Here is a 13,783-nt window from a genome sequence, read left to right on the forward strand (position 1 = left end):
AGTATTCAGCAGTGATTTAGCACAATTCTTATATATGTAAATAATCTAAACTGAAGCTAATAAGGTGGGGAAAAACAAGGATATAGGCTGAAACTCAGAGAAGTTCCCAAACTATTGACAAAGGAGGAAGAAACTGAACTTTTAGGAAACGATACTATAGGACTCTCAACAGTTTCCTAAACCAGACCTACAACAGGGTTATGGAAGTTTTTTTTCCACACCCCCACACCCTTGTTCTTTTCTTCTTCTTCGTTTTTATGCAGTGTAAAGAGAAATCTTACAAGGAAACAATCTGAAGAGGCTTAAAAGAGCAAATTAAGCCATGTTTAAGTTAAGTACAACATAAAATCTTTTATGGTAGTCAGCAATATGTAACTTGGTCCACAATAGGTCTAATCTGATTGACAATCATATCGACAACATTTGAAAACAAATATATAGGGCAGAAGAAATAGTAGGTGGTCCATAAATCTTTGCTGAAAATATGAACAGACCATCATTTGCCCTTAATTCTCATTAGTAACTTTTGACATTAAATATTCTTTGTCATGGAGAAGGTGAGGGTTAAAAAGACAAACCCAATTAAATAAAATAATACTTGTAGTAAAAAAACAGCTATAAATTACAAAAACTGCAATTAAACCTTCTGAATGATAGAAATGTACACTGTGAATCTATGGTGTATGTTCACCTTGTCTTTATACTCTTCTTGGTGTGCCCACCAATGATGGTGGAGTTTCTCATTTTGGTCAAAACCTACCACTAGCACAATTATGCAGCTGACTTTCCTACACTTGAGCAATTGTGGGCACACTTGGATTATGTGGAATAAGCCTCATCCTAGGAGAACTACCATCCTAATTTTGAACAACAGCAGAGGTTTTACTGTAGTCACAGTCTAAAAGTATTATGAATAAATCCACATTCATAGAATCATTAAAGTTGGAAAAGACCCCCAAGATCCAGTCCAACCTATGACTGAACACCACATTGTCAACTAGACCATGGCACTAAGTACCACCCAGTCATTTCTTGAATCCTTCTTGGGATGGTGACTCCACCACCTTCCTGGGCAGTCTGTTCCAATGCTCGACAACCCCTTCTATGGAGAAATTGTCCAACCTGAACCTCCCATGGCATAGCTTGAGGTAATTTCCTCTTGCCCTGTTACTAGTTGCCTGGGAGAAGTGAGTCATAGCCACAACACATGGGCTCACAATGAGTCATGCAAATGTTAGTATTATTTCTTAAAGGCAATGCATAATATAAATTTATTATTTAAAAATGAGTATGAGCAAGAGGTATGTTATTCACCTACAAGTCCTTTTAATCTATTGATCAAATTATCAAATTGGTCAAATCAATGCAAACAGAAAAAATGTAAGTGGAATCAGATCCTGTAGTCATAAAGATGAAATAGTGATGTTCTGAAAACTTGTCTTTCCTAATTTCCTGACATTCCTGTTTTTCTTACCATTAAATACAATAACCTTTACGGTATTAGTAATATATTTCCTATTATATAAATGTAAAGAATGTAACTAACCTGTTTTTACAGCTGCTTAGTTTTATACGATTAAAATTAATCTTTCTGAAAGTCAACGAAAAGAGATCTTAAAAAGACTTAGAAAAACATGTATATGCTCATTCATATGCATCAACCACATTAACAGGTCCTAGTCCTCAATCTATTCCCATATACTTACGTAATTAAAAAACCTCCTTATGTTAATCAAACTGGATGGATTCCAAGAGAAAATATAACGCACTTATCTTCATTTAGTTTATCTTGAATAAGTAAATTCAGGAGGTGCTTTTCTTTACCTTTGCTTTAGTCGTCTTTTGGCTGTTGTAGGAACATTAGCACCATATCCATATGAGAAGAGAACCCTTTCAGCTTCAAATTCATCTTCCACTGAAAAAAATTGCAAAAAGGTACTGTTGAAAAACAGTGCCAGAACTTATAAACTTCTAAGCAATTCTATTTATAACTCTACACATACAAAAATATTTTTCTAGAACCTAAATTTTCAGTTGGTATAACCTTCTGGACTTAAATGGAACAATTTTGTTCACAAATAACATTAATACAGTGCTATACTTTAATTTCTTACAGCACCTTTTATTTTTATGATTAACATAAGACATGAAATAAGAAAGAAAAGGAAAGGAGTTCAGAGGCTTTGAATATTCATATTATTGGTATGGTCATAAAATACATACTAGTAGTATAAGTTCAATTCAGCAGTAGAGGATTAGACTAAGTTTTTTTACTAAAGAATTAATTTTCTGTGCATATATGAGGATGTAGAGGAAGATAAAATTAGGAAGTGTTTAAGGCGACAGGACATAACGAAGCCCATGGGACCAGAAGGGACACATCTGATGTTGCTGAGGAAGCTGATGTCACTGTGAGGCTGCTAACTATTATTTTTGAAAGACTGTGGTGGTCAGAAATTTCACCACATTTGAGGAAAACAAATGTCATAAACATCTTCAGAGAAGGGCAAGAAGAAGATTCTTATGTTTATGCAAAGTAAAAATATAAAAAAATAATCTCTGCCTCCATAGATGATTGATTTTTGAAAATGCATTTCTAAGGAATTTAAACACATTACAATTGCTTTGAAAAGAAATCCCAATTGCAGCAAGATTAAAATATGTATAGATTTTCATATTTCAGCTTGTGAAATTCAGGTTTCCTCTCTGCTGTAAGATGAAGTGGGCCAGAAAAAAAAAAAAAGAAAGAAAAAGAGAAGTGTGTGTGTGAGTTAAAGGCAGGGGCAGAGAGATGGGGACAGTGAAGAGGGATAAAGGGGGACCATGAGAAAAGGGGAGTGGCAGGAGAGAAGGAGGGAGGACAAGTGAACACCAGCCCAGGCAGCACACAACAGCTTTGATCAATCAAGTAGTTGGGAACAGGAGAAACAAATTGAGGAAATGACATAAGAGTCCTATCTGACTCATCTTTCCTAATGCTCAAGTACCTCAAAATCAGAAATACCTTCACTTCTCAACAACTTGCACAATGCTATAGCTTCTGTCTTCACTTGCCTAATACCCTCGTAATGCTATTTTAAAAAAGGATTCTTAAAACACATTGAAGAAAGATAAAAGCCTCTAGTAGAGCATTTATGATAAGTCACATATCTAGTTATGTGAAAAATAATACAGAAATTCCAGTAAGTATGACAGAAAAATTTTACTAATGTGGCATTACAAATGCACCAGAACTTCAGGGTTGTTTTAAATATGACAGGGAACTCTCCAGTGCTGTTAAACACTTATGGTTCAGGAAAACATAAAAGTAATTTAGCTTGCCTTTGTCAATACCCTTCTTTTTGATTACAAATTCAGTGCTGCATGTTGCAGAAAAACATCAGTGAGATCCTGCCCTGTAAATTCATATCTGTCAGAAGTGTTCAGTAAATGTCAGATCATGAAAACAAGCACAAAAAAATTGAAATGTTGTAGGTATCAAGTCAAGGTAATGTTCTGTATCAGTGTGTGCTTCTCTTCTCTTCTGACATTTCAGGTTCTCCACCTGACTGTGTGATGGAAAACATACATTTTACAAGTTAGCGGACACTTATTAACAACAGTTTTATACACTACTTGCCAAAAAAAGTGCCATTGTGAGGATATAGATAGGTTTGTCCTTTTTCTTAGGAAGATACTAACCATGGAAGCAAGAAAAAATCAAACAACTAGTCTACAACAAAAAAACGCTAGAGTGAAGATTTTACCCTGAAAAGGAAGACTAGATAAATGCCAAGAAAGTTTATTTTTGTTATTCATGTGGAAACCACTCAGACGCTATAAGAAGTGGGTATATAAATTCTTGATAGTTTCCTGAATAGTCTGTTTCATATCATTTCAATATTAAAAAAGTGAGGCATAATGATGGGTTACTCACAGTACAAATTCAGTGATCTCTTCCACATGCACATTTTCCAAAGGAAAAATTAAAAAGTTTATATATTTATTATTTATAATATATATAATAATATATATCATTTATATATTATATGACAAAAGCCATCTCACATGTGCAAACACACGGCTTACTAAAAAGTCCAGAGAACCCAACCTTCACTGGCATCCCCCCATATTGTAAAACAGTGGAGGCTTTATGACTCAAGAGAAAGAAAAAAATATTATATGCTATTTAAATATAAAGAAGTGATCACAGGACTGAAGACTAATCCTTATTATCGCTAAAATTCATAGAAAGTTAAAACTGTCTTCCACACAATGCCTCAGTCTAAATTATATTCCCCAGAAGACAGACTAAAGTTTTTCCATAATATATTCAATTTGAAAAATATTTCCTTTCAACTATTTTTCTACCTTTAGTTATATTTGACATGTAAATATCAGGACATAATTTGAGACACAGGAGGAAGTATATCTGTCTTCCCCTTCAAAGTGTTTTTTAAAAAAAAATACTTTTTTTCTTCTGTTTTCCCTCAGATACTAGTCTTAGTACTAGTAGTAGTATTAATCCTAACTTTCTATATCAAGTACACTATAATAATAGAAAGTTCATTATTAAATAAAAAGTAAATTGAAATAATATTAAACCGTAACGTCTTTTTTTCTCCAATGAAATCAGAAAATGAATAATTATATTTTAAGAGAACAGTTCATTTGGAAACTTTTATTTCTCGAAGTCATATTGTAGCATAGACTGTAAATTGTAATTAAAATAGATACTTAAGAAGAAGTTAAGAATGATTTAGTTCTGTAAAATCTTTAATGCCATCCTAAGATGCATAAGAAAATGTAAACCAGTGAACAAAAACCAGCTTTCTGAACTCTATCTTCTCCTTGGAAAAAATGAAGGTAAGATCCAAAAATTCTTTATTAATACATAAATTCTCTTTAAACAAGTTTCTATATACACTTCCAAAAACATGTTACCAAATAAATATAAACATGTATATAGCAAATGTGCTTATGGTCAGATTGGAACCTTTGGGTAGTCAGGTCATTCTAAGTACAAGCTGCAGTGTATAAAATTAATAAACTATGTGTAGTCTAATTACTAAAAATACCGTGACATCACTGCATCTTGGTAATACATACTTTGATATACACTGTTCTTTGCATATAAAGTTTATGAAATTATCTTCTACCTGGAACACATTATAAATTGTGAATATTTTTTGAGGAGCAAAGAAAGAGAAAAGGATAAGAAGATAGTTGAATTAGTTTAGAATCTTACTCTATTCTAGTTTAGAATTGTACTCTATTTACGAACAGGCTAAAAGACTTCAGGATTAGAGTCAGAGTTTCAAATTAGAAATTACTTGCTTTGTGGACTCATTTAGGCCGAGAATCAAATCAATAGAGGTTTTACAGAAATTTTGCTGTTTGGGAACAGATATTTTTATTTTTGCCAATCAGACACAAATATGTTCAAGACTAATCAGGTATGAATTTAATCCATGGTTTAGTACTCAATACAGACTTAGCTGCAACAAACAAGTACTTAATATCCAATTATTATTAATACAACACATGGAAGAATTTTCCTCCCCTTCCAATTAATTAAAGAATTCACATTAATCATGTATTATGAAACCTATATTTGTCTGTCAAGAAAGAGGGTTTCCTAATATTTAAAATAAATAACAGCAGAATCCTAAAAACCATATCCAATTATAATGGATTATCAGACTAAGGAAAAGAGAAATGACAGAATACTGAGATGATTTTTAATAAACACAAACTTAGACATATGGATGTTTGATACACATTTACAGATACATTTAGAAACCTGTCATTAATATTTTCATCAAAATAATTACTGTCTTGTCAGGCGTAAGGAAGAATGACAGGCACTGTATTACTTTCCAAGTGCCATGAAAAAAAAGAAATCTTGTCATAATGCCAGAAACACCCCCAGACAGAGTATAACTCGTTACAGAACTTACTTTCTGCTGTTTGCAATATTATCTCATCAAGCTCTTTTTCAAGTTTTTCATAAGTATCTAGTCTTGCTTGAAACTCCGAATTCTGTGTTTGAAGCTCAATAATGCGTGTTTCACTAGAAGCCTGAAGACTATAAAATTCCTTCGTAAGCACCTATGAGAATGAATAATGAAAATACCAGAGATTCAAGCATTACAGCTACTTTTGAAAGTGGCAAAATACAATACATGTAAAATGCATAGCAGTAGGATATTAAATATTTCATGTAACTTTTGCACAGAAAAGATTAAAATACTTTAAAAAGTAGTTATTTTTTCAATTATATGATTTTGCACAGATTACAGTCTCGAGTCATATCACTTATGCCTATCTCCAAAGGCATAACTCTAAGAATCACTGAAAAAGCTGCAAGAATTTTAAAGTTAGGAAAATCAAGGTAACAACTAAAAAAATTCACACACGGCAGTCAGAATAGCGTAAATGCAATTATTTTTGTTGCTTTAACGGGATTCAGATTTCAGTTTATCAATTCTTTTAAACAAAAAACCTCATGTTCAAAAGTAAAAGTTATGAAGGCCTGTATAATAACTAAAGTTTGATAGAGTGCTTTATAACAGGAAACAACACTGACCACATAAATATACAACAAACTGGAATAAGCAAATTCTTGAGAAGTAAAGTAGTAATCTACATGCTTTGCAGAAAAATCCCACCAAAACAGGTAATGTAATAACCAGGTGGGTACTGCAGTTAAATTTAATACTAGTTTCCTAAGTAAAAATCACACACATTCAGAATGACAAGTGAATACAGATCTTGAGACACAGAAATATATGAATAGTGTACATAGCAGTAATACCAGATTCACTGTCAACACCACTAAAGAATGCAAAATGCTTAGAGAAACAAGCCACCAGAATATAAAAAGATCAGTCTAGTGTCACAGAAGAAATAAATGTATAGGTTAAGGCTCAGCAGCATATAAACAATCTGTTTCCTAGTTAGCAAGAGAAACTACTCTACGCCCCAAATAAAAGCAAGAGTTAGTTCACAAACCAGCTGTAGTTGAGCCACAAGACACTAGTGACCACATTATGAATAAAGATTAGTATCCTAGAAGAAAGGTAAGGAAAAAACCTTAGTGCATAAATGTTATATTTAAGAAAGGAAATAAAAACCCTAAGAGAATTCAATCATAAGGAACAAAAAAAAAAAAACTTCAGACATCAAATATTTAAGTTCTGCAAGAACATTTCTTCATGAAAGAGCACTGGTTGAAAAGTGTCTCTCTAAAGAGAAAAAGAAGTGCCAAAAGTGTTAGTGGAACTGAAAGTCAAATATTCAAGTTATAATTACATCAAATACATATCCACAAAGAAAACGAAAATATAACTCAAATTGAACTACATTCTCCAAGTTTCACACGTCTGTGCAATTAAAACTCTGTTTAGCAACCTCTAAGTCTAGCAAAACTGGCATTTGCAGTGTTTGTGACCACAACCAACCTCATCAGCCAGTATCTGAATGTCCCAATACAGACAAAACAAGAAATTACAGTCTATCTAAAACTCCCTGTTTCCACTCTATAGTTCCTGGGACCTGAAGATTGGCATCCTTTTCCAAAAAACAAAGGCTGCCATTGCTGGCACTTTCTTCTACCCTTCCAGTTTCTGCCCTGATATTTGATTTAAACATACACCGACAATCTCATTTAAATCTCACAAACTGGACTTCATGATATGATTTTGGGACTAACTGTGGACAGGTAAAGAAATATTGTTTTAAAGTAAATTTTCTCTGTGGAATACTCACATTTCCAAGACTAAAACAAGTGAACAGGATATGATACATTTTTGGAAGTACATGTTTGAAAGATAATAAATTCTAAGCTTGTAGAGATAAGCAGTCATTCAGGTCTATGTAAATAGGTGCGTTGTGGGTGCAGGTGCCCAGATTGTTCCTCTCAGCCAAAGCAGTGGTACCCCCAGGAAACTGTACTTAATTGAGGACAAAAATGCTGCATGGCAGTGAGGAGTGAAGGAAAAAATGTGAGAAATATCCATGGTGTTGACACTAAGGTGAGGGAAGGAGGGGAGGAGGGGCTCCATGTGCCAGAGCAGAGGTTGCCTTGCAGCCCACGGTGAAGCAGGTTGCCCTCCTGCAGACCATGAAAGCACACCGAAGCAGATGTCCACACTACAGTCCATGAGGACCCCAGGTTGGAGCAGGCAGACATGCCCCAAAGGCACTGCAACCTCTGGAGAGCCCAAGTATGAGATTTTCTCCTGAAGGAAAAAGAAGCCCAGAGGATCCACACCAGAGCAGGATAAAAGTGTGAGGAGAAAGAATCATGGAGAAGAGCTGTTAAGGACTGACTCAAACCCCCATTTCCCATCCCTCCCTGCAGTGCTGTGGGACAGGGAGGTACAAGAGTCAGAAATGGAGAAAAGTTAACACATAAGAGAATGGAGTGGGGAAAGATGTTTCAGTTTTTTTCTTTGTTTCCCATCATCTAAATGTGTGTCAATTGGTAATAAGTGAAATTAGTTTTCCCCAGGTCAAATCTGTTTTGTCCATGATGGTAACTGGTAAGTGATCTCCCTATCTTTATACCAACCCATGTACTTTATAGACTTATTAGACTTATTTACCTCAGCCCCATTCTCTTCAGGAAGAGGAATGAGAGTGGCTGGATGGGTGTCTGGCACCCAACCAAGGTCAACCTACCATGCTAGGAGTAGCAAGGTTAGGTCTTTTCAATTCTGTATACACCATGCTCTCTTTCACTTTTTTTAGTTGCAAAAATTTGTTCCAGAATTGCATATCAATAAAAAGTATTTTATTATGTAACAGCACTATTACAGATCCTAGTTTTAAATAATGATACTGAATTCACCGTAACTGATCTGGTGAAACTGTCTTCTTTCCCTACAATTATCACATAGACTGACATAAGCAGCTTTGTGATAAAAGCAGTATATATACCTCACATGAATGATGCACTCTCTTCAACATCTCTCCATGAGAGATTGTTTTGCCTTCTTCCTCTCTCTGAAGTCTTATTCTCCACTAAAGTGATGAAACTTAATAAGCTTTGTCGTTCAATCTTACCTCAGCAGAATTTGGTGGAGATACTAACTCATCCATGTTACGTTCTTTGTTACCTTCCCCCCAAACTTTTCCATTTTAAATTCTAATTGAAAACAACTACATAATGCCTGATAAAATGTCTCTTTATATAACATACCTCCAGCTTTCTCTGATATTTCTCACATTCCATTTGGCACTGTGAAAGATTCTTAGCTGTTTCTTGTTGCAGGAGTTGAACATGTTCAGTTTCAAAGGACTTTAACTTACTTTGGTGAAGAAGTTCAGCTACTTTGCTTTCTGTGCCAAGCTGCATTTGTCTGTACCTGAAAGGAAAATGAAAAAATAAGTTTTAATGATTCAAAAATAAGCAAACACAGAATATATGCTAGTTCTGTTCATTGCAGGTATAAATTTCAAGAACCAATACAGTATTTTGAAAGTTTCATAGGTATTAGTATGGTTATCTATGTAACTATTGTAACCTGTATTTGAAACATCATTAGGAAAATTCAATATTATAATGACAATGCAACACAATGTATGGAAAACTCAGTCTATGCCTTTCCTAAATATGTAGTTAATAATCAAATGACAATGACCTCACAGTATACCTTATTTTTTCTTATTTTTAAAAATGTTAGATCAATGTGAATCTGTTTCTTGGCACACAAATGCATGTAGTGAAGTGTTTTCCTGGGAGAGATACTAAGGAAATATTTTCTCTCTTTACCACCATGTGTTACATGTGATAGGGAGAAGTGGTATTAGGCATCAGTGATATCAATGGTGCATCCCTTGGGATATCATGAATATCAGCTACACTACTTTTTCCTGCACCCAAAGACATGAAGAACTGTCAGACCACAATGGTGTATTAATTTCCACAGTCACTCAGGACCACAGGTCCTTCAAAAAAAGCAGAAATGAAGTATAACTTCGAGAAAATCACTACAACGTAATTTTAAGTGACAGATAAATAATATTCTACTCAGAAATGGACTTCATCTATTTTACTCATTCATTCTACTTAACAGACAATCTCAAAATCGAGGTATAAAAAGGTTTGCTGATAGAATACTAAATTATTGGACTGTAGAAAATTAGGGTGAGGTGAAGAACAGCAGAAAACCTCATAAATCTTAGCATTAAATAAGATATGAAATTAAAGGAGATATATGCAAAGTAAATCACAGGTTTTAAAAATGCTCCTAACCATCTACATAGAGTGATGAACTCCTAACTGACTGTTTTCATTCATGACTGAGATCTTGGGATTATAATAGATAAATCCATTAAAACTTTGGTTCAGTTTTAAATAATGCTCAAAACTAGCATTTTGGGAATTACTGTAAAAGCAATAGAGAAAATACAGAAATCACTGTGTCACTTTGCAATTCCATGTTGCTGCCTGCATTACTGAGTGCTGACAACCATCCTAGTACTTCACCTCACAAGGAATAGAGCTGGTAAAGCATCAGAGAAGGGTAGTTAGGACTGCCTTTGACAACCAGCAACATTGCACACTTACACAATCGCACTGTGTGCAATAAATTACTTCTGCAAGCTAGGACTCTACAGCTTGGAAAAGAGAGGGAAAAGGAAGAAATAGGAAGCCTGTAACATCATGAGCAGCATGGAGAACGAAAATAGGAGTCGACTGTATTTTTGAATAGATGAATGAGAAAGCAACTAATGAGGCAGAATGTAAACAAATATAAGTTGCTATTCATACATGAAAGCTGTGAAATTCCTTACCATAAGATGCTGGGGATGCTAAAAATTAACACTTTCTCAAGAGAACACTGAACAACTTGCAGCAGAGAAATCCTTTGATAACTAGTAAGTGGAAGATGGTACTTCTCACACCGAAGCCACTTAACAACAAATGGTTAGATTGCCAGATGAACCTTTACTCCAACCCAGCATGGCTGTTATGTTACTTGCCATTTGTCAAATTGCAGTTGCAACACAATTCCAGTCTATTTAGCACCTTATCTTTAGGTGGGATTGAGAGTGTTTAACAAAAACAAGGGGATTACTTCAGATATTTTCCCTGAGGATTTCAGATGTAGGAATGTTTCTAAGGCACAAAGAGGAAGCAATTTTCACTGGAATTAACTTGAATAGAACAAACAGGTGCCATTATGATGCCCCTGATAATCACTCTGAAGACATCTGTGTATGTGTAAACAGTCCAGTGCATGAATGAGATTGTTCCCACACAGGTTGAGACTGGAAGTTCTGCTTACTGAGCTCATGAAAAGGTTTTTCTTTTAAAAACAATTTTCTTTTTCAGTAGTAAGACATTTGTTCTCAGTGTTACTGCACTCAAACTGCTAAATGCCAGTTACCTATCTAGATATTGACTACTACTGTCATTTTTGTTTGGGGATGCTTTTCAAGTGCGGATAATTTAAGTATTTCATCACTCCTTCCTGACTGTATGTTCCTATTTTCATTTTATGATACAAAAAAAAATTCAGCACTTTTGAATTCTCCATATTTTGTACATGACTGGTTGCAGACATGATACTAAATCTTTTCTGGTATACACATTGTTTACAATCCTGGGAAGAATGCTTTGTTCCAAAACGAGTAAGTCTTCACAAAGATACATGCCATCCAGCCAACAGTGCAGTGAAACCCACAAATTTATTTAATTACTAGTCATATTTATCGACTCTAAACAACAAATTTGCACCTTCCACCTCAACACAAACAATACCTTCCTGTCCACAGCTTCAGACCTTGGATTAGTCTGAGGTTCAATGATCTGTGCCGTACTGAGCTTCCACACCGGAAACACGCATAAACTTATGCAAAGCAGAAGTAGGTACTTCTCTGTATCTATTTTCTATACTTTCCAGAGAAGTCTGTAGCTCTCTGATGATTCTACTTAATCAACTGGGTGTTTCCAGAGCATGCTTCTCAACCCAGTCATGAACAGTAACTTCAGAAATTTATTTTTTTTCTGCTTTGTTTTGGAAATTCGAAGCAGCTTACATGTGCGTGATCTGTTTTGTACTGACAAGGTTACAAAGGGTCAGTTTTCTTTTGACCTTACTACACTGTTGATCGGACTAGTAACTCCTCCACCGTAGCACCATTCAGAGTTTCTTTGTCATATTTGCTTTTACTTGGCCAGATAGTATCTCTGGCTTCTTGGCTACTATTTCAGCACAAGTGTGTGTGCATGTGTGTATAGAGTCATGTAACACAATGTGCTGAAACACATTCCTTCATCTGCCTAGATGGTCTCTAAGGGAAAACAAAAGAAAACAAAACCACCCTATGCTTTAATACTACTATTACGGAAAAAAACCCTGTGGAATGTGGGTCTGCAGGATTTTTCTCCATCAAGAAATTTTAGCAAACTTGATATAATGAAAGAGTAGAGATTTTAATCTCACAGAAGAATGAGGGTTGAGAATGAAAGGGAAATTACAGATTGAGCCAATGAAAAAGAATGGAAAAGAAAAAACATATGGAAGAATCATCTAGAATGAGGTTCCAGCTTCATTATGTCTCTGTGCCATTAGGCTGACCAGTCAATGATGCCTGAATTGTGCTAAGGCAGAGACATAATGGTTATAAAAAAAGTTATTTCTAGAGTAAAGTAGAAGATGGAGTATTCAGAGACAGATTTACACTCTGGTTTGTAAGGATGGTTTAAAGATTTTTCAAATCAGAGGAGTTTGTTTTTGCAAACAGTGGATAATGAAAAAATAATTTGTCAAAATCTGCATAAAATGAGAGCAAACAGAAAGATTTCATGGTAAAATCATGCAGTGTGTATACAGAAGAAAGTATGGCAACCAACTGGTTTTTTTGAATGGAGGAACCACAAAACACATCAGCACAGCCTAACCTAATACCGATAATCAAAGATTTCTGTCATATATGTATAAAGTGAGATTCACTTAGCATTTCCAACTTCTTAAATGAGACAGTAACTGTAATGTTTTTAACTAACTGAAATAGACTCTTTTTTACCATTGTCTATCCCATTTACAAAACCCGAGATGTACAGCAGTACTCAAAAAGGTAATTGAACAATGAAGTACATTAGAAGACAATAAATTTGTAAAATGAAGCATCCCAGCAGCAGCAAATCCTAATGTTAAGCTTATTAATAAGAAAGAATGCCAAGCAAATACAAATAATATGTCTTCCAAAGGAAGTCCTACCAACATGATACAAAACACCAACCCTTTCTAATTTTGCAAACCTGATTATACCAACCTGAAGTTTTTTGGGATATATTTTAAAAATTATTTGCAAGTTTAAAAATATTAAGAAAACCCTGTAAGTTTTGAAACCATCCAGAATCCACAGCTGAGTCAGTTCCAGATTTAAGATTTTTAAAATAATTAGAATATACTCTTCTATTTGTACAAATGTCTGTGCTTTGTTTCAGTGCCAAATTTGCAACACATCCTAAATGCTACAGACATTTCCTCCCTAACCTATTGCAAACCTACTTCCAGTCCCAACATGTCCTCTAATGTTCCTGCCCTTCTCCCTCTCTGTCCCAGCACCAGCCCTGATGTCTTCTGAATTCCAATTCTATTTTCATTCTTTATACACAGGGCATCTGTTTTTCTTCTTACCTAAGTTCATATCTTATTCAACTTCCATTCCTATCTTGTAGCTGTACTCTCCTAATTCTGGTTTTCTTTTGTCTCTAATCCTATGTCACCTTGTCATTTAGCATCCTTCATCAAATCCTACCCAGACTTCTTGTAATATGAAGTTC

At 34.7% G+C, this 13,783-nt stretch overlaps 1 protein-coding gene across 4 annotated transcripts in view; it reads right to left on the minus strand.

Annotated features, from left to right (window-relative positions):
- Positions 1 to 13,783, minus strand: part of PIBF1 (progesterone immunomodulatory binding factor 1) — a 114,977-nt gene that overhangs the window by 37,202 nt on the left and 63,992 nt on the right. For all 4 annotated transcript variants that reach the window (XM_051780451.1, XM_051780450.1, XM_051780452.1 and 1 more), the window contains 3 exons: positions 9,185 to 9,350; positions 5,940 to 6,090; positions 1,825 to 1,915 (listed from right to left, as the gene is read on the minus strand). In XM_051780451.1, the coding sequence (XP_051636411.1) occupies positions 1,825 to 1,915; positions 5,940 to 6,090; positions 9,185 to 9,350 (408 nt within the window). The remainder of the gene's footprint in view (positions 1 to 1,824; positions 1,916 to 5,939; positions 6,091 to 9,184; positions 9,351 to 13,783) is intronic.

Source organism: Manacus candei, unplaced genomic scaffold (genome assembly GCF_025592945.1).
Source record: "Manacus candei isolate 608988 ecotype Guabito, Panama unplaced genomic scaffold, ASM2559294v1 h1tg000014l, whole genome shotgun sequence".
NCBI lineage: Eukaryota > Metazoa > Chordata > Aves > Passeriformes > Pipridae > Manacus > Manacus candei.